The sequence below is a fragment of the Aythya ferina genome (assembly GCF_964211825.1).
Source record: "Aythya ferina genome assembly, chromosome: 4".
Lineage (NCBI taxonomy): Eukaryota > Metazoa > Chordata > Aves > Anseriformes > Anatidae > Aythya > Aythya ferina.
The window spans coordinates 51,306,646-51,328,846 of NC_140300.1; the positions used below are offsets into that span (position 1 = coordinate 51,306,646).

The 22,201-nt window shown below is 38.3% G+C and overlaps 2 protein-coding genes across 28 annotated transcripts in view; one reads left to right on the plus strand and one right to left on the minus strand.

Annotated features, from left to right (window-relative positions):
* Positions 1-4,911: 4,911 nt before the first annotated feature.
* Positions 4,912-20,656, minus strand: AADAT (aminoadipate aminotransferase). The gene is made up of 14 exons (XM_084516767.1): positions 20,569-20,656; positions 19,498-19,566; positions 17,702-17,870; positions 16,609-16,741; positions 15,934-16,008; positions 14,549-14,758; positions 13,984-14,049; positions 13,146-13,228; positions 11,840-11,936; positions 10,966-11,027; positions 8,584-8,648; positions 7,007-7,113; positions 6,258-6,359; positions 4,912-5,071 (listed from the first exon to the last, which is right to left on the minus strand). Exons 2-14 carry the CDS (start codon positions 19,562-19,564, stop codon positions 5,033-5,035), a joined length of 1,275 nt encoding a protein of 424 aa, XP_084372893.1. The 5' UTR covers positions 19,565-19,566; positions 20,569-20,656; the 3' UTR covers positions 4,912-5,032.
* Positions 8,757-22,201, plus strand: part of LOC311435590 (uncharacterized protein) — a 124,080-nt gene continuing 110,635 nt past the window's right edge. For 22 of the 27 annotated variants that reach the window (XR_014692228.1, XR_014692229.1, XR_014692230.1 and 19 more), the window contains exons 1-2: positions 8,757-9,916; positions 15,008-15,073. Coding sequence is in view for 5 of the 27 variants with exons in the window: in XM_084516770.1 (XP_084372896.1) it covers positions 15,016-15,073 (58 nt within the window). In the remaining 22 variants the exon portion in view is untranslated. The remainder of the gene's footprint in view (positions 9,917-15,007; positions 15,074-22,201) is intronic. The other 5 variants (XR_014692246.1, XR_014692247.1, XR_014692248.1 and 2 more) reach the window with 5 other exon arrangements.

Sequence of the window (22,201 nt, forward strand, 5' to 3'; positions counted from 1 at the left end):
AATATCATTATTTCTGCTTAATAACGTGAGTGCTGCCTTTCCAGTTAGTGATCTTGTCCACATTTTGAGTGGTAGAACTGCAGTTTTGTGGATTAAGCTCTATCTAAATATTATCTCCTGGAGACTAACTAAAATGATTTATCCTTCTGCTTCTTTGTCAGAGTAGTAAACAACACTTCAGTTTGAAAGCACTCATTGCTTTCCAGCACATTTTGTCCTTTAATGTGAACCCCAAGGCTCTACATATTCATGCTCTTTTAACAGAGGCGTTATGGACCATGTCTTAATAGTGTAAGACTTGACAGAAAAAGCTATGTTCCTTTAAAATTTTCTTTTACTGGCATAGTGTTCTTTCTGCAGGTCCTTCTGTTCTGACAGCTCTGTAACCCTGCTCCTGTTTAACCTCGTGCAAAAAAAGCAGAGTTGGCATGGATAAAAAGGAAACGTTTCATTCTTGTTTGTGCATGGGTACACATCTGTGTGAAAATCTCCAAATGTCTCTGAGATCTCTATTTGTAGAACTGTGCTGATAATAAAAGTTCTGCAGTCAGTTAAAAAGGCCCAATTATATTTTTAAAAAATCTCAACTAAAGAAAAAAGAGAACTCTTTAGGCCTGCTACAAAAAGGTACCTTTAATTGCAAAGATGACTGTATGTATGGGCTTAACAGTGTGAGTGGACTAGAGCTATAGCCGGGAGAAGAAAACACACAGTGCTGAGAACCACAGCTATCTGCATATTGTAGAGTATTTCTTGGCCACTATTCTGGAGCAGCATTTAGCCAGACAGAAAACTAACAGACATATATCAGTATGTCAGCTTCTGCTAACAGAAATGTTGGTGAGTTAGTTGTATTACCACCAAATCCACTACTTTTTATCTGCTTTCATTAGCCAAGGAAACAAAGAAAATAATAATTTCCAAAAACTTCCCTTAGGCTGTCAGTAATACACAGCTCTAACAGAAGATCCCCTGTGTAAGAACGGCAAAAATTTGATATCATGAAAAGAGCAATGGAAGATGTGGTTCTTTGCACAGAGTTTTTGATAGCTAAAATATATACCTCTGTAATGAAGTGAGTCGCTGTAAGCTCCCTTTATGATCAATAGAAGGAAAAAGGAACCTTAGAAATTCATCTGACCAGTTTTAAAACTCAGCTATAAAAATGATGATTCTTATTGACTGATGTGAATAATTCAGATGCAGATATGTACATTGTTGCCTTCATAAACTGACATTAGTACAGATGGATTCCCAGAGCAACATCTAGGAAGTAAGCCAGTTTAAAAAGTTTGTAAATATTAATAACATAATTTTCCTTCATAATTACTGTTAATGTATTGTTTTTGTTTGTTCGTTTGTTTGTTTTCCCCATTTCTTGCCCTGTGCTTCAAAAAAACTTGACATGAAAACAGTACAGAACCAGTTCTTAAAATGGCACAAATCAGGGAGATGTTTTCAGGAGACACATATGAGAGGACCCACAAATGTCAAGCATTGTGCTTCAGTGACTCTGCTGATGCTCTGTCAAGTGCTGATGCACCTTCTGGTGGATATTCCAGAACTATGGAGCACAAAGTTGCTCCATCAAGTCCTTAGTGGCTACAGGAGTGGTGATATGCACTGAAAAGATCACATTTCCTATCTGCTAATGTACCTGGGCACTAGAAAGGTTTTCGGGCTGGCATCTCAAGCTGGATGTGGATGCAAATTGCAGCATTCAATATCCAGGAACGAAAATCCTGGGCCAGGTCAATGGTATTCTACATCTGTTAGTGCCTGATTTTTTGGAGGAAAGTGCAGGAAAATCTTCTCTTAAGCCTTTTATGTTCAAAGTTCAGTATTAGCCAAATACAGTGAAAGATAAAGTTCAAAGTTCTATGTCACAAAACTGAAATACCTTCATGTTATTTTTTTCCAGGTCACATCATGGCATATTCATTTGTTATATCAATCCAGATATTATTTAATTTGAAAGTAAAACAAAATACAATATTGAATGTATTTTCTAAATTCTGTATAGCTAGCAGAGAATCTCTTAGCACCAGTCAGATTTGCTAACACATCTCTGGGATACTAATGCTCAAAAAGAATCAGCAAGATCCTTATCCTTCCTCATATAGCGATATATGAGCTTTTCAGGGTGACACAAAAGCCTCCACAGCTGCTGTTATGAGAAAAGTGAGGTACTGGCATTCCTAATAGCAATGTTAGAAGAATGAAAATGGATATTTCTTTGTATTTACAGAGTGCTTTTCACTCAGAATGATTACAGTTCAAGTGCTGCAATCATTCTCTTCCCACCTAAGACACAGCCTACAGTGGGCTGCTTGAAAACTGCTATTAAATAATAAAGCAAACAGGGCAGATTAGGACATGAACAGTGCAGTAGAGCTCTTTTAAATATTTACTCCAGTGTATCAGAATATGGACTGCACAGGCAGAACTGAAAGTACTGCGGATCTATAGGCCACAAGGTTCTAAAAGACAAGGTTCTACACAGAGCAAACCATTATTGAAGAATAAAGTTTAAAATGAAATTTATGTTCAGAAATTATGGGACAATCCCCCAAAACTAAGCCAAATGTTTTCCACAACACGTCCTCTGTAAATTCCTGCATACCACCGCTGATACTCATGGACGCATTTGGTTGGATGAAATAATTCTCTGTGTGCACACAGTTTAGCATAAGAATTGTCATAACTGTATATGGACATACATTCTCTCTTCTAATGAATTCCCCATAGGTCCCCCAATTATTCATTAATCAGACTTATGCTGGGAGGCTCTCATTTTGAAGTAGAGGCGTGTATTTTCCTTCTCATCAATGACCTGTGTGGACGTAAAATTTGCACATACAATTTATGCAGAAATTTGGGCATTATGTTGGAGTTATCAAAGTTAGTATTTCCATCCTTGCTGGGAAAAACTGCACCCCCTTGCTATACCTGTACAACTCCCAAAGCAGAAGTGTGACACGCCACACAGTGAGTCTATATGTGTGCCACAACACGTGCACAAGTGGTATGTATAGAATGTGCTGAAATTCACAATCCTTGTACAATCATTCGGGTCATGTATAGGGGGGCTAGTTGTTCAGAATTTCTAGGCATTTATTGTCTACCAAAGGTCTGAAAATGCGACGGAACAGAGGTGTAGGTATGACAGCAAGTGCAAACAATGTTCCACTCAGCAAAGTGTCTGGAGCTCCAGCCTGCTCGGAGCTGAGCACCTCAGGCTGCTCTCTGTAGCTTTGCTGCAAACCCTCCCACAGCCGTTGCTGCCCCTACCTTGGTAGCACCAGAGATGCGCTTACAAAATGGAGCCCTCTCCTTCCCCGTATCCTCTCTTCCCCAACAGTAGATTGTGCTACTTGCATCAGATCTCCAAATCCAGCAATGAATAAAAGTGGCTATTTGCTTTTGGAGGGCTGAAATATAAAGGGAAAAAGAGCACTAACAAAACCTTCATTACCTGATCATTTCCATGTGAATCTGCTGCCTGGCATTTTCCTTTTGTATCTAAATGCCTTCCTCCAGGAGCATTTAATCACAGTGAATCCTGTGTCCCAGGAGACCAGAAACTGTACTATGAGGTTCAGTTAAACAGCATGTGCATATAAGATTTCACTACCATTGTTCACTTTGCATTGTTCAGGATATTAATTTAATTTTAGATGGTTCACCACAGTCAGGGAAAGAAAACCAAGCTCTCTCCAAATTAAATTAGCTGATAGTAAAAACATCTGATGTGCAGCAAATGGGACTGCATTTTCCTTACATTCAACTAGATAATCATTCAGAGCTCTGAAAGGTGAAGAGTATTATTCAACACATCACAAATGTAAGGCTTGCTTAATAATGATATTTTGATTACATTTTTCTAATTCGGGTCTGGCTTAACAATGGCAGTAGTATTTGCCTGAGAGCTCTAATCAGTCTTAAATGACATTCCCATTTATTCCTCTGTAAAATACAACAGCTATATTATTTTAATTAAATAGATATGTCAGCTCATTCTATTGTATAAAATTATTTTCTAAATTGAATGTGAGATAAAAATTGTTTTATTGATGATAGAAAAGTCTGAGCTTTCAAAATCCCTACACGTGGTTATGAAACTGAGTTGAAGCTGAAAACTCGCTGTTAAGCAGCAGTATAGAGAGGGCACTGTTAGTTTGGACTTCCATTAGCACCATCAAAAGTGTAAAAATGCAGAGATTCGTCTTGAAAGATTTGCAACTTCAAAGATAGTGTTGGTGCCCTAGGAGCAGCTTCGGGACTGCAGACTCCCCCCGGTGCTGTGCCACCCCAAGTGACTCTGTGCTAGGGCTGGCTTCAGCCATAGCACCAGCTTGCAGCGAGGATCAGAGGGAAACCTAGAGATGTGGGTTGGGCTGCAGAGTCATTAAGAAAAGTTGTTTTACTTACACCTTGATTTTGTCAGTTTCAAATTTAAAACATCCTTACATCATTTTTATCTGACAAAACTTTAGTAAAAGTAAATATTGATCTTCAAATCTTCAAAACCAGATACTGTACAGCGAGCCAAGAAGGAAAGTGGCACACAAAAACAATTCCAACTTAAGGTGTTGCAGGAATGTATCAGCTAGGATTAAGAAATAATGCTTAAGACCACCTCAGGTGTAACTTCCTAAGTAACTGATTTCCCTGCTTCCCAACCCAAACAGAAAACAAAAGTGAAAAAACAAAAACAAACAAACAAAAAACCAACAAATAAAATCTAACAGTACTATGGATTTGACAGGAAAAAAAAAAACAGAACATTTTGTTCTTAACTATATAAAATGCTTTTGAATTGGAATAAAGTTAGTAATGTAATGTCCTGTCAAAAAAAGGCAAATTATTTCAGCTAAAAAATAGAAATAAAAATGAAAGAATGAAAAGCAATCCAAAGGAAACAACCACAGTGTTGTACTTGTTTTTAAAGTATTCTGATGAAATACAAGTGTTAACAAGTATTTTCTGGAGATATTTTTGATTGCTGTATGAGCTCTGTTCAGCTTTTCCATCAAGCTTCTTTTATAAGGTCAGCCAGTCTCCTGAAAGCCTGCAATGATACAAAGATAGTTCTCATTCATATTCCAGCATTACTTAAATAAACAGTAAATCTGTAAAGCTACTAAAACTACCCTAACAATATATGAACTCACAGTTTTATACTGCCAAATTCTGCTGATATTCTGTTTTACTTTTTTAACAATGCATATGGGCCTTGAATCATATTGTGACTAGATAAAGCTTCTACTAATCTGCTAGAAAATAAAAGGTAGGGCTTTCTGAAAAAAAAAAAAAAAAGACCATGTATAGTGATATTCAATGATTATGCAGAGTTCACCTGCAGCTAATGAGTTGTACTTTTAATATAACTAGTGATCCTTAGAAGTGTATCTCTTTTAAGGCAGTATAAGAGCCTAGAGGCTCCAAAGGTAAGAGAAAAAGAACAGTTTAGTGGGGAAACATGCAGTACAATGTCAGCAAGATACAATCTGACTGTCAGTAGTATGGTTATGAATTACTTTCATCAAGAAGAAGGAATAAATACAGAAGAAGAAAGAAAAGGAAAATAGAAACACCCTTCTGTTACAAGTGTTTGTAACTGAATGAAAATGAAACTCCAAATACTGAACTTGCAAGCACCTGAATCAAAGGAGTATTAAATCTGCACAAATAAATATATCCTAGTCTTTCTCTCCACTGATTTTACAGATAGAGCCAAATAACATCCAAAACATTTGTAAAATACATAGATTCCTGAGAAATGAAATGCAACATGTATGTGAATTGTAGGAAAGAAAAACAATATTCTTTCGTGTGAAGGACTGACAACATATACAAAAAAGGTAATTCAGTCTCAAGAATGGACAACCTGGAAAATAAAGAAACATGATGCTTCCTAGTGCTAAGACAAACAGCAAAACTTACTCTGACTTCATTAAAGCCTTTCTGAATAATATCTGGGTTGATTAAGTGTGAGAATCTGCATGTATAAGATACATAGAAAAAAATCAAGTGGTCGTAAAAATTTAGTACCTTTCAGGCAATTTCCATATAAGTATCTTGCATAAGAAGTACTGCTTTAGAAGTACTGGCTTACTGTATAAGTACTAAAACAACTACATTAGGCAAATAAGAATATGCATAAGAAGTAAGTATTTAAAAATAAGGGAACATTGTTAATGTGAGAAACTGTTCTTGAAAAGAAAGTAAAAAAAAATAAAAATCCTCTCACTTACCAGATCCATCTGGGCTGGAGAAGATAGAGAGAAGGAAGCTCTGACATAAGAACTAGGCTCTGAACTATTGATATTGAATGCTCTTCCAGGAACAAGTAACACCTAAGTAAAAGTGATTAGACACCTAGGTACAACCACTTGTATGGTTTTAAAACAGTATATTATATTAAATTTTAGAAGGCTCACTGTTGAAACACCGATATCAGAACGTGGCTAAATATATTCTGCCTCTTCAAAACAGGAAGCTAAAAATATGGAAACTGGCATCAGACTTTCATAAAAAAACAAAACAAAACAAAACAAAAAAAACAGAGAGCTCTTAGGCTGGTTGGTAACAAGGTCTGGCTTGTTATCACGTTTAGATGTACCAGTGTGGTGAGATCTAGTTTACTCAGTGCACGGTGTGATTGTAGAAACAAAATCACACTTAATTTCTCTTATTAAGAAGATATATTTCTGTATTAATGATGGCTGCCCACTATGTTAGTATTATATATATATCATATATATTATATATATAGTTATATATGATTTAAATTTAAGCTGATTAAATATCAACATTTGAATACAGACAAGAAAATACTTTATTGAGTCACTACATTATTTGACAGTTGTGACTCAGAGACAGTGATGATTGGGCACTCAAGTTCCTTTACTTTTATGTGTGTGCATATATGCAGATAGATATGGTAAATTTATTTTATCCTTTCCTCATTTAACATCATAAACCATTAAGCCATAAATCATACTTCTTTCTGCAAGGCTTTTTCCATGATCAACTGCTCTGTATCAGAAACTCCCTTAATTTTGATCCATAAGAACATGCCAGCAGCAGGAGGATACCATTCTGCCAAGCCTAGAGAAAGAAAAAAGAACTGAATCAAAAAAAGAAACTTCTGCTCCACCTGTAATAAATACATTATAGATTCAGGGATGCGGATCTGTTGCTCCAATGAACTCAAAGGGAATTTGGCCACAGATCCAGAATGCCACTTGCTAAATTTATGATAATAATGAAATCTGTGTGCGCTTACTGCACTCATGCTGGTATTTTCAGAACTTTTTGCGAAAGAGATTACTTTGAATTTTGAAAAACCCAACTATTAAGAAATTAAATTTCTTGATTACATTGAGATCAAGTAAACACCCTCTCCAAGCAATCTAAAATATTTTTTCTGGTGCAGTTTATTCTAGTACTACATTGACTATCAATGTAATTTAAGTGTAGCAAAGCAGAAAAATGTTTTCCTTTAAATTGGTTATAGATTTTTGCCCAAAGAACATGGGAGTCTAGGAATTATGAGGAGGATGAGAGGGCTTAGAGAGGGTTTATGTTTTAAATCGTATATGCAGACTTACTGTGTACCTTTGTTTACCTAGTAACAATTCTTTACCTGTTTTAGGATGTGTTTTTTGAAAAAAATATTTATTTGACTTATCATCTTCATCTCTTCCTTGATGTATTTAACCATTACATATCTACAAAATAAAGGTCTGTTTTCTGTAATAATACGGCTCCTGTTTCTAAAAAAATGTGAAGACCCTATAATCTTACATATGAGTATATTTTCACAACACACCATAAGAGAACACGGTGCTATCATACTGTTTTGATATTTGGGAAACTGGGACAAAGGGGGTCCAAATTCAATAACCCATGATCATACAGATCCACGTAGAAAAAGAGGAAATACTTATCTAAAAAACATGAATTAGCAAGAGTAAGTACATTAGTGACATATGGTATTCAAGTACCTAGGTCCCACGGAAGTGTCTCAGCTAAGTGGGCAGTTCTTAAATAATTATTGCTGTTTCTACTTCAGACTGACTAAACGCGGTAAGTCACTAAAGGTAATTGCATTGGTGTTGATAAGTTTCTTTCTGTGCTCTGATCAACCACAGAAGTGGACATCTAAAATTCATTTCTGAAAGAAGGACCATCACCAGTACTGTATCAGTTGTTTGTATCTTCTTTTAAATTTAGGCCACTGAATCTGGGTATTTCAAACGGAGATTTTAAAGACAGAAATTTTAAACACTAGTATAAAAATACAGTGGAGTGAAATACATGCTTTTTGTAAAACTGCTTTATACAGTAATGCAGTGAGCTTTTTACTCATCTTCATCTCGTCCCCCACCAGAAAAGCATGAAAACAGCAGCTTTAGATAATTTGTCCTAAGCTTAATATTTAATGTCATTGATTTGCTTATAGTGCTTACCTATCACTTCAGTCAAGAGATGACCTTTACTGATTTTTCTTGAACACGAAGATGATAAATAGCTAGAGAAAAAGTCTAAGTAATTAGCTGTGTTGCACTCACTGACCTTTTAACCACTTGTCAGCAGCAACAAGCATTGCATCCCGCTGGGTCTTGTAGAACTCCACAACTCTGAAAGTAAATTATCAATTCCAAGTCATGATCCCATAGTGCTTCAGAGTCTATTTGTTTCCAAAAGCAGAAACAAGGCTTTTCTACTTTAACAAATAAAATGCACACTTGGTGGAAATATGAGTATATCCTAGATCAGCACAATACAATAATGTGTATATGAAACTTTGTATATGTATCAGAAAGGTCTTGAATGCTTCAGTGTCTCTCCAGCAATGCACAGATCAATCGGATAAAGGACGTGCCTTTGTAGTTGCTTCTTAATATTTACAGGTCAGGAAAAATTCAGTACTAAACAATACATGATATCCATTCTATCATATCAGTGGATACAAGCCGTGTTAGCAACGGTAATCGCACAAAAGAAGCATATAGAAGAAAATGAAAGACGTGTACATCTGTAAAGGCACATACTTGATATTGGTGCATTTGGGTTGAATTTCTGTAATAGGTACACAAGGAAACGATATTTCATAAAGTAAAAAGCAAATCACATGATAAACTTGTCATGACTATCTGACAGCTTCCCCTTTGAAGCTATTGCCTTCACACTTTAACTAAAACTTCCAAATAATTCAATGTCTTACTTGGGAAAATGACCTGAACCTAAGTTCCAATAGGGACAAGTCTTGTAGAGTTACTACTTCTGTTGGAAAAAAATTAGAGAGCTGTGATTCTGCAATGGTAGACACGAAAAATGTTTGATACAGATTTCATAAATCTGGTGTAAAGGGGTTTCCTTCCCTGGGGATAAACTGTACTTAGTAATTTTATATGTACATTTTTGATACTCTTTGAACCCGGAGCTTTGATTTCTGCATGTATTTTATTGAACCTGATAGACAAACAACATGTATCTCAAGGACACGGATTATATCAATTGCCACACTCTGCAAGAAATGGTAAATCTTCTGCAATTTTTACTGCATCATAAATTCTGTCGTAACTTCTCTACCTTTTTGTGATGTTCTTTCACTTTCATATTGGAATGAAATTATAAGCATGAGACAAGACTTCCATAGAAATTTAACTGCTCCAAACCACAGCCTAGCTACTAGTCAGGAACATGGTCTGACAAGTCAACTGACCCCAATGAAATCACAAGGAAATTGTACTCAGTTGTTGGGCCTAATCAATAAGTCACCTGACAGTGGGGTCTAGAAGGTTATAAAGGGCTGTAGCTAGCCTACTATAACACTGCTTTCATTAGGTCAAGAGGAAGAACAGCTTTCTGGGTTGAATAAGGTTGCCTCACTGTTGGGAAGAAGGTAAGTGAAAAGATGTTTAAGATGTATCTTCTAGTTGCTGAAAGTAGAGCTGAAGCGTGGCCCAAGTTCCCCTACAAAATCTATCATTATGCTCTTATTTCTTATACATATCCCATGGAACCTAAAACAAGGCAAAGCTAGGGCTGTTTTTTTTTCTTTTTTTTCTTTTTAGCTAGTGGTAGTTACAGTATAGTTAACAGTTAGATGCTCAGGGCACAGAAGTGGCTGTTGCAGTCAGACATAAGAAACTTTTTCATGCTTTTCTCACATTCCAGTTACAAGGCTTTAAGATGCATAACATACTACCCCTTGATGCAGAAACCTGGAGTTCTAAGGGTATTTAAGTATTTTTGAAATATATTTGAAATATATATTTGAAATGAAGTATGGATACTCCCAGGAAAACAACTGAAAAATAAATGCTTGTTGGTCACTGTAAGAAATGCCTCACTGAGTTAGACCCTGAACCCTCTGTCACCAAATATGGTGATAGAGGAAATGTTTAGTGAGTCTAGGTGAACCTTGATGTTTTCTGTAGTGCTTTCTGTTCTTATTTCTCCAGCATCCCCAATAATTGGATTAAGGCTGTTAGAGGATGAATCACTGAGCTAGGGAGGGAAGAATTCCCATATAGAAGCCATGCTGACTCCTGTGTAAGACTATCTTAGTGATCTTAGTCTCTGTTATAGACGCTATCTAGCAGTGATGATATCTTCATTTACTGCCCTGTAGCTCCCAGGATCCTCTTCAGTTCTTTTCAGATTGGAGTTGCATAGTTGCTATGCTAGGGGACCAACAGATTTCCAGCCTGTAGTGGTAGTTTGCATGCCTTGACCTGCATTTCTGCAGTTTCATAGAGTTCCTTCAGCACTTTCATAGGAATACTGCCAGTCTTGCTGACCTGGCTTACCCCATTGGCCTAGGACTGCTCATCTGTTTACCTCAAACTGATACATCTCCTCTGGCCTGTTCGCTGTAAGGAGTATTTTGTGTAGGTAACAAGAAGCAGCATGACAGATGATGGGATTCAGCACGTGACATGATCCTACCTGTCTATATGCTCCAAAAAGCCCTTTTCTCCCCATTGCTGAAGAAGCTGTGATATCATAATCTAAAGAAATAAAGCACACCATCAATACCATATTTTAAACAGGACTTTTCCACAATCATCAAAAGACATGTAGCCATATCTTATTCAGAATTCCACATGGGCAAGCAATTGCATGCGTGGTCTCTTGGAGTCCTTTACAGACAGACGTAGCAGCAGCAACAGACAGTTTTATTCCATGTTACATCTGTCTCCAAGGTTCCTTAAGTATTTAGATGCTGGGGCAGGAGGAAGAAAGTCAAGTGGAGAGCTAAAGGAAGGCAATGTGTGTTGCTTTACAGGAGTTTCTTCCACCCCATCAGTCTCTCTGCTTCAATACTGCCTCTATGATGAATTAGCAGAGCTAGAAGATGAAGGTCATATCTAGATGTGCTTGATGTCTCTCTCCTTTACTTATTACTAATTATAAAAGGGCTGTAGATGGCTGACTGTGTTGTGATGCCTGTGTGCTGCCAGTAGTCTTTTAGCTACTGACTAATGAAAAATGGAGGGGGGAGTACTTCCAATGTATGCTTTATGTTGAGGTTTTTCAAGTGAACCTACTGTCAAGAGAAAATTTAAATCTTGGTTCTTGAAATCTGATGGCTAAGGGCATGTTAGCTGAAGCAGTGGTGCTTTCCATGCACTAAGATACCCTCAAGGCCTGGTTGTAATTTCTTTGGTGGTCTCTCTTCTTTGGCAAAAATGACAATGCAGGTTTTTATAACTAAAACTGACAACTGCAGAGCAGCTATAAAATGTTTGTTCTTGGTTTCCTGTACCATGAAGTATGTTATCTTTTCTCAATACAATTCAGTTAGCAGTTTAGTACATGCCTGTGTGAAAGTGCTGGTGTGCATTGTTGAAACCTGAATGTGTAGAATAACTCTGTCGATAAGAGGCTTAGGACCTGTCAGAAAACCTATTCTCAACCTAGAAGAAATAAAAAAAAAAAAAAAATATATTACTACAGGAAATGCAATATGCTAATCTTTGTGTAAGTTATTGTTTAACTTATAACTGGAAAACCTGTAACCATTTCACTTACACTGTAAGGATCTTTTATGCATTTATATCTTCATACTGCTGTAAGTCCCAGCTTTAACCAACTTGTGAGCTAAGTATTGGTCATGAGAAAAAATAAATAAAAATGGCTTTTAATGCTTACAGTTGCTTCCTGGTTCTGGGACTTCAGGACCTATCCCAAATTTGTAGGATTTTCTCTGCAACCATAAGGATTACATGAATCAAAGGGAAGGAAAGGTGGATTATTCACATAACTGAAATCACGAATGCTCATGTTTTATGGAAAAACAGATAGGAACTAACAAACAGGCTTGCTCTTTTTGCTTGCTTTCAGCACTGCAGAATAAACAGAATCTACACTGATAAACTAGGCTCTTATTCATTTCAAGGCTTATGACCCATCTTTACTCAGATTGTCTGGAGCAGTTATTTGAAGAAAAATAGAATCAGTAAGCTCAGATGTGTTGTTGACAAAGATAAGATTGCATCATGCCTTTTTGTAGTTTCACTTCTCAAAGTGTAATCACACTTAGCATCATGTTGTCTCCCCGCTTCCTTGGGGATGGAGTTACAATCCACTAGATGCCAGTGCAGAATTCACATTATTTCATGTCTATCAGAATAGTAAGCAGAAGTGAGTTAAAAATCAAACAAGTCAATCTGTGTAATTGAAAACAGCCAGCCTAATTTTTCAGATGGAGACAATCGGTAAGAACTGAAGAGATCAGTATAATGCTATGCTTGTTAAGAATGATGCCATCATTTCTCTTTTATATTGGAAGCGCAGGGAGTCTGCAGGAATGGTAAGAGAAGAAATGGAAAAAATTTCTTAGGAGTTGCAGGAACAGAGCTGTAGCCCAGCATCTTGGTCTTTCTGCCTGTATGGTGCCTGGAAGACTGGGCGGCCTGGGTCAAATGGCCTATCAGTATCAGGAGGGAAACTGAATTTGAAGTAAAATAACTGTGAAGATATTACAAGAAAAGCGAGCAAGCTGAAGAAAAGTACTTTCGAGAAAAAAGTACTAGATAAAAAAATTGACATGTCTGATCATGTCAGAGGTAGTATTAGTATTAGGACTTAACACACAATGCTGAGCGGTCTGGAGCTGGCCTTACCCAGATGAGAGAATTTTAGAGAAAGAGTCAGTCCTGATAACTCGGCCATCCAAATCCATTGAGAGGAAAGTTGGAGCCCATGGCTTGGAAGAAAAAAAAAAATATTGAAGTTGCTAGTATGAATTATGGAAGAATTACTTTCTTTGCTAAGAAGACATAATTATTTCTTAAAAATTTTGCTAGCAAATATTTTAGATGGATATTCAAAGGACAAAATGCAGTAACTTGCTTGCAAATGATTGTTTAGATGAGCTGTCTGAGATGTGATAACTTTCTATGAAAGTCATCAAGAATCAATGTTGTCACTTCTTGATGCTTAGCCCATTGCTCTGCATACAAGTGTTCAGTTCAAGTTTTGGTATGGTGCCATAAGTAGGGGAGATAAATAATGGATTCTCTGACAAGGTGTTTTGGGAAATCTCCCTTGGAGTCTCTAAAAGGCAAAGGGGTAGAAATTAGCTGCACTAGATTGGAAGTAGGTGGTCTTCCATTGAATGGAGAAGTGACTGGGCTGAAAGGAACATTAAGAGGCTGCTATTTTTACAAGGCTGCCTCAGTGGCATATTTGTTCTGCTCTGCGGGAAAAGCCTTTGCCACTTTCTTAATACTGAAAGAAATTCTGTCCTTTTTAAAGCTTAAGGAATTTAAACCACCATGATTAACTGGCTGATGCAATAAAATACCATAAAGAGGACAAATACTCAAACTAGTAATAGACTGCTAGGCCTGCAACTAATTTGGAAGGACATGAAAAAGAGCATGCAGGAAGATTCATGGCTCAAACCTTAGTTCTGCTTGGGACAAGAAAATGCGCTACTTAGTATAAAAGACAGATTACCTTTTCAAACTGAAGGAAGTAGTAAGGATCATCTTCTATTATAAGGAAATCATATTTTCTTGCAAGCTAAAGAAAGAAATTAATACAAAGAAAAGATTAAAATGTCAAGACTGTAAATTCAGTTATTTTTATACTGTGGGTCTATTACCAGGACCACACCATGATCCCACGCATTCACTATGTACAAGGTCCAGAAGGTTTTACATGCCCAGTCTGGAGCAATTTAAACAGTAGACATAGTACTTGCAGTGGAAGGACAGGTATGTAACTGAAGGTCTACTCCATGTAGTGTTTAAACTGTACAGTACACTTGCAGTAAACACACTCTGAAGCCCATGGCAAAGGTAGCAGTCAGCAATGGGCTACTACTGAAAAAAAAATTACCTAATGCATAGTCTACTTCTGCAGAGTTGTCATGAAAGATTTTACTTTGAATCAAGTTATGGGAAGAATGTCTACTAGAGTAATAATGAGCCCAATGCCACACATGAGGTATCCTTAACTGAAACAAGACTGACATTTATCCATTTCTACCAACAAGTTTCATAAAGCCCCAGCTATGTACCTGGTAGATCTCCTTCTTGCGCTCTGCAGTCAGAGAGTTGCCAGTTGGGTTGCAGCCATTCGGAATAGTATATAGGAATTTTGGGAGACTGTGACGATGACTTTTTATATCTTCTGGACTCCAAGCAGATAGAATTTCTTTTAGAGCGTTTGGAATAATGCCATGTTGGTCACTAGGAACGTTAATAATGTTACAACCCAAAGGTCTCAGCTGTTGATAGGAGGAACAAAACTGTTATAATACTGTAATTCTTAAGTCTTTCTTCTGTCATTTTATCATAGAAGCTTTATAATACCAGTCTTTATATCTATCTCAAACTCTGCTTCCTTGTGATTCCAAGGAAAGCTTGCCTCAGCTTGCTGTGCAGCTTGTCAAACTTGGTGTGTAACTCTTAATTTGCTCTGTTAAGCCACCTGAGGAAAAGCAGGTAACTAATGTGTAATTGGTCCTCTTCTATAGGAGATGATATGATTTTGCAAGCAGAAAGGTATTTCAGGAGTTGTGCTCTCATACTCTCAACACAGAGTAAGTACTGAAACTTCATTTCCTGCTGACAATTTGCATTCTACTTAAGTGGAAGTGCCAGAACTGTAAGCTACTCCCCACTGACAAAGGGCAAAGAATCTGTTCTCAGTAGATATATTCAGCAATACAAGGGAAAAGATGCTACTGTAATGACATGTTGACAGCAGTATGAAAAGATATAGGAAATACACTAACAAAAAAGTACACTGTCTCCCCTCTGTGGAATTTGAGTTTGTACCATGTAGCTAAGCATTTCAATGTAAAAATTGAAGTTGCTGCCAAAGTATCTTTGATTAGCCAAACATGTTCTCAAATTTAGCATAGTCAACAATATCAAAATTCCTGTTGATGCAAAGGGAAACTAGACTGGAGTGGTATATCATCCATCCTAACTTCTCTTACAGTTCTTATGCATTTTTAGTTGATGTTAAATTATGTACTGATTATTTTTTCAGAGGTAAACTTATTTTTGTACAGTTATTAATATTTTAAAACTCATGGATGTTCCATGCCTATTCCAACTTATGGGACTTATAGGTACAGTATCAGTGTAAACAGACTATAAAATACTTCAGTTATAAACATGCTGACATGTTGAAATTACCTACTTATAAATTTGTTTTCAACTGAGTAGGCTGTGACAGCTTTCTTCCCAATCTCAAACATGACCTTTGTCCTAGGATTTAGAAAAGGATATTTTGTCCTGGCAATAGTTTTTATAAATTAATGTTTATGAACTTAATCAGACTGACAGTAAAAACTCAATTCTTAAATGTTTTTGCAGTAAATACAGGTCAAATAAGCCTGCAGATGTAATATATTGCTGTTCAAATTCATAGCTTTGTTGCTTAAATACTTACAGCTGCTAGTGTCCCAGCATATGTAGGTGCATCCAAAAGGATGTTGTCTCCAGGATTAATGAGCATTTCAAATACCTGTGAAAGAAAACAGTGTATTTTGGAAAGATTTTACATGTACTTCATAGTTCCAACTTTAGTGGGATTATAAATCTTGATTACATTTCAGTAATTCCCTAACAATTTAACTAAGCTATGTAGAAAACAGATGAAGAATCTGCTTTCGAAACCAAATCAAGCAAGGTAATCAGTTAGGGAATAACAATTTGCAATGAAAGCAGTTCTCTATACAAATGAAATGGTGCTTCAGTTACAGAAAGGATCAACTAAGCAGCAGTGGACTGAAAAGGCTAAGTATTTAAGTCTAACACAATTATAATTGAGCTACAGCAAAGCAAATAATGCATCAATTACTGCACTGCTTGAGTAATGTGAAATGTTATACTAGATTTTCTGACAGACTTCTTGGTTTTTCCAAACTCAGGTATTTTTGATATGAGACTGCCCAATGTTCTTTATGGTCTATTATCTTGTGTTGATAATATGCTGAGATGTGCATTTAACAAACTACTCTGTGTATTGTTATATACTGACACTTAATGCTGAGTATAACTGAACTGATAGAAGAAAAAACATCTCTTTGAAAGTACTTCTTACATATGGAGTTTTTGGTCTTACTTTGCACAAGCCTTCCTGGCTGCCAGTTGTGACACACACTTCCATTTGTCCTTGCTCAGGACTATAGTTGGCTGTTGGTGGATTGTGTAGATTTCTCTGAAAGTTCTTTAACCAAGACAACAGTTCTGGAATCCTGAAACATGAATAAGATAAGGTGCATCTACTATCTTATATAGGCCAAAGATGGGCTGCTCCTCTAAATCAGTGTCAAATCTTGCACAGTTCAGAGTCTGATTTAACCATCACTTGCTTTATCAAATGATGAAATATACTTTTTTATGGAAGAGCAGAAGAGATGAATGGTTATGGTCTACAGACCAAACTACCTTGGTAGAAATGACTTAGCAATGATGAAATACGGATGGAGGCTAAACAGCATCTTTTCCTAGGAATGGTTTTTCCATACTCAAATGTGGCAACGTGACAAAGCTTGCAATGCTTCTGGAAACAGGCTGTAGGTAGTAAGAAACCTGGAAATGGGCTCTTAAAAAGTGCCTTAGGGTTCTGCAGGATGTTCATAACTGTCTGCATACTTAAGTTGTGACTTTTCCTAATATTAAAGTGAACACATTACTCTATGTCCTGTGTGCCTATGTAGGTACATAAGTATTTTTGCAAGTGTCAAAAACCTAATTTGGTGCTAGCTGTTAGTTTGAGTGCTAAACTAACTTAATATAAGCATTGTTTATACTAAAAATGTCAATACTATAAATACTTCAATTCAACTACCACAAGAAGTATGGGTTGACTTCTTTAATACATGGTACCAAGTAAGAGCAAAACAAACACTTCAAGATGTAGAAACTGTGCACTGCAGTGCAGTATCATTTAATGAGTATCTTATTGCAAAATGAGTCCTTTTAGTGATTTAGGATTTGGATTCTCAAACACCAGCAGCAAGAAAATGCTCTGGCTTATGAATTTTGAATATTAAAAAATTATTCATCTACTCAGAAATTTCCACTGAAATGTAAATACTGAGGAAAACTGAAAAGTTAAAGCTGTTTTTGTGAAGATCAATTAATACAATAAAAAAGGATTTAATGACCCTTTGATTCCAGTATCTTTAAGTGCAAGCAGCCTTCATAGATACCCTGCTGAGGCGGAGTACTGAAGAGCCCTCTTCATCAAATCTTCCCCAATCTCAACAGCATTTCCATGTCCAATGGCAACAGTAGCCTTCTTAAATGGAAAAACATTAGGGTTTGGTGCCCCTCCAGCCAGAGAGATGAGAGATGGAGGAGACCTTTGCATCAATTCAGCTAGAGTAAAAGGAAAAAAACTTGATTACAATCTGATTATTGCAAGAGCTGCTCACACAATTTAGTTAGTATCTAATAACAGACTATAGAAGTTCGTTCTGTTTTTCACTTCATTGTTTAACAATTCATGAATTGAGAAAGATGGTAACTCATTTTAACCTCGCCTTTCTCTGTGGTTTAAAAAGATGGGGGGGGGGGGGGGAGGAACAACACCAAAATTCTCTTTAAAGTAAAAATAGCTTTTTCTTGCCTCATCTAGACTGTTTTTATGTTATTAGAAAACCTTTTTGACTGATACCTCTAAGCTTGCGGAATTTAAAATCTTAATGTCCTTCTGTTTAGACTGATTTTGAATGACTTTTATGTTCTGCCTCATTTTAGTTAACATGGCAGTACACTGCTACCAGTGTACTACATCTATGATGACAGTGTTTCCATAAGGGAGTGGGAATTGTTCTGGCAGCACAGCTTTAGTGGCAGAGGCACTGTGTAAATAAGGCAGTATGAAGAAAATGTTGACAATTCTTGCTTTAAAGTCAATTTCACAATCGTTCAGATCCAATCTATGCTCTGCTTGCAGCAGAGACTGGACTGCATTTGGCAATTGCACTTGACTGCGTTCAGTCTAAGAGCTCAGAGTATGGCATTCACGCTGGCTTGATGCTTTTACATCAGATATGAGGGGAAAGAGGATACCAAATCTGGTGTTGAGCTTCCTGATATTGGGTTTATTCTTTACTACTTATTAGCAAACTTGAGCAGGGGGAGTTAACTCTTATCAGTTCAGCAGTATGATTCAAGTCTCTGACTTGTGGTTTTATAAGAAGATTTAATTTATCAAAACTGCAGAGCTGATGTCTTTTTATACAAGCCATGCTACTTAATATTTGTGTTATCACGTGTATCAATGTATCACTTAAAAGGTGAATAGAGAGTAACTAGAGTGAATTAGTTGACTTAGCTGTACCTGCATTAAATAATTTAAGCAGAGCAGTAAATGCCAACCCCTTGCCAGGAGAGGAAATTGACCCCTGAAGGCTTAACTACTGATGTATGTCTCATGCTCTGATTCTGTCAGGTCCCCATAGGTTTCAACTGAGTAAGCAAGTAGGCAGTTAACCTTTTCTATTTGTCACCCAGAAGACTATGTAACATAGTAGCCTAAAGATAGCAGTGTAACATAGAAAAGGAAAATGTAGTAACAATGAGCTGGGGTTGGGGAATCTATTAGTAGGATACAGGAAAGTTCGGTGGAGACATGCTGGGACTGAATTTCAAGACATTAGCAGTTTTGTTCCTGGGTAATGAGTGTAAATTGAGTAACAAGCTCTGCCAAAAGCTTTGCTTCAGAAGCAGTAGCAGAGACTTTCAGGCACATGTTTAAGTGACAGAACAATGCTATTTCTTCTGTCCAGATGGGTTTCTGAAATGGTTTGAGGCAATTTACTTTTCTTTACGCCTAACATCTCCAGTTTAAAAAGAGCAGTTAGCTGGCCTTGCAAATACTTGTCAGCTTATAGCACAATATTCTCTTAAGCCGTTTCAAGCTGTTAGCCACGATAACTCAGAAAAGTCCAGAACGCAAAGATATTCTTCCAGAGTCCCTACAAAGAAGGTGTATACTCACTCAGAAGTCTTATTGGAGATTCCTTTCTTGCTGCACTCACAGTCGTGATAAACCGAGAATAATTCATATCTGTGGGGAAAGCAGATAGTTGGACATAACGCTGGGAGGAAAGTGCTTCTGGTATGGACATCTGCCACAAGTGAAGCCTCCAATTTGCCATCTCCATAGCTGTGGCCTTTTGTAAATCAATTGTCAATTCATCCATGTTGAAATCAGTGTTGGATTTCTGTTTGGAATTAGTTTTTTTTCCCTTTATGCCCAGTGGTTACTGGGAGGCTGTGACGTGAGGCTGGCACAGGGAGATTAGGCCACGTGCTGCTGGTCAGATAGCAGCACTGTGGCATTGATCCGGGAATTTGGTGCTTGGCTACTGAACAGAAAGTCTTTCCCCTCCCTTTACTTTCCATGTATTTTAAAGACCAGCTTACAAATGTAGAAGTGTTGACAAGACCTTCAACACCCATCAGCTTTTTGAAAATGAGAATCCAGCTGAATAAAGCTGGATTCAGTATTGCGTTTAATGTGCTTTAATGATTGCAAGCCAGCATAGAGTCACAACACTTCTCAAGCTGGAGGTGGTTGTCCTCAGGAAGGGTAATTCAGGATGTCTTTTAGACTGCTACAGACCTGTGTGTTCCTCCCTTTTCCTGGCGCCAGATTCAGCTGATAGCAGAAAGCATTCCTGCAGGGGGCTTCATGGCCCGCTCTCGCGGGTAAGCTATCGGCTTTCTAGGGAAGCATAGCAAGCGAGTGAAAGGCGGAAAGATCTTGTGATTTTCAACAATATTTCAAAGCGTGCTTTCACCGAGCTCGCAGAAAAACAACTCTGTAGCAACCCGAACAACATCTTTGTGATTAGAAACGGCCCGTCAGGCAAGAATGGTTAAAGAAGTCACGCTTTGTGCAAACACCGCTTCCAACCTCACCCCCAGCAGCAGCAGCACACCCTCCCTGCGCAGCCGCTTGTGCCTTAGCTTGGGGCACGGCTCCGGCCCCCCCCCACTCCCATTTCCCGGCTCGGGGGCGGCACCGTCGACCCCCGTCCCCCTCCCCGCTGGGGCAGGCACCTACCGGCGGGACGGGGACGGGGACAGGGCCGGGGCTGGCACCGGGCGGGTGGCGGCGGCGGCTGCCCGCGGTGCTGGGCATGTGCGGGACCGCCCGGGGGCGGGACGGGGCTGGAGGGGGCCGGAGGCGGCATCGGGGCATGGGGGGAGGAGGGAGAGGGCAGGGAGCGGGGGGGTCTGTCTGGGGCCGGGAGGTGTTGGTGAACGTGGAGCCCCGGGGGCAGACTGCTGCCGCTGGTCGCTGCGGCCTCTCCTGGGGCTGCACGGCGAGAAGGAACGCGATGTGTTAAAACACGGCAGAAAGGGTTTCCTTCTCCAACCAGTTCATGCTCTATTTCACTTATGTTAAAGTGTCTTCTGGTAAAAGGGAGGGCGACAGATCAGAACTTGAAGCAGGACATGTAAAAGTAAATTCCTCCCTCCCCTCCAGTTAAGCAGGATCTCAACAGGTGCTGCACACCGATCCTGCACCGTGTGTAGCTACTGCTACAGAGAGGCTCAGAAACACAGCCTCATCTAGTCACAGCTTTGGGCGTTGCTCTTCAGCACGGTCTGCAAGCACTAATGCTGCTGAGCGTGTAATGGAAGAGAAGGAACTAGCTCTAAATTATGGTCTGAAGAACCAATGCCAAAGACATGTGAGATCAGGCATGCTTTGTAATGTGCAGGTCTACCTGCTTAACTTGGAGGCAAGAGTAAAAATGTTGAAAGAGGTGAGTACTGGGGCATCTGATGCTTTAAATCAGTATATCAGCAGGCCTTAAGGTGCCCTGTGTTTAAAACGTGTTTTAGCTGGCACCTCCCAAAATGTGCTCTAGGGGAGGCTGAGATGTGTGTGAAATATCCCTAGCCAAAAGAAGGTGCCATTGCAAGATACCATTTTTCCTCCTTTTGGGGTGACTTCCTAGTGTTTGGATCAACTGACAGGCTTCCTAATTAGATGGAGTAGAGTGATATATAAATGTGGTTCCCTCCTAGTTTCTGTGATGTGGGTGAGGAAGTGTTGTTTGCTTAACTGGTATGTGAATGCCGTCACACTGAAAATCATTTCTGACTTTGATGGCCTGAAGATTTCATGTTCAAGTTTGGGTAATTCCTTTCTAATAGTATGAAAGAGTAAAGACAAAAATAAAGGAAAAGGACATATAACTATAAATTAACATATAGATTGACAACCTGTAAGAAAATGAAAGGGTATATCAATTACTACTTTAAGCAACCCCGAACAGAATGACACCAGACCTCTGTGGGGAGCTGGCTGTGAAAAGACTAATTTAATCTGAGCTACTTGTTGTGTAATCTTGTTGTTCTGTTTCCAGGCTGTCAGTGGTGCAGTTCATGGTGCAGACCAAAGCCCAGAGAAGTCCAAATAAAGACTTCCATTGGTTTCTGTGGGCTTTGTTTGGTTGCTTAGTCAATTACAGTATCATCATACTGAGACAAATAAAAGTTATGTGTACAAATGTTTGGATGCTTATCCCCTCTGAATTCATCTGGCAGATCTCTGCATTGCTGTTGGTATTCCTTAGTAACCACAGATCAAGTGCTCCGTTTTCCTACTGTGTAAGAATAGTAATTTCCTTGCTGTCTTTGTGTCTTACATGCACACAGAGAACAATGGCTATTTGGTGCAAGTC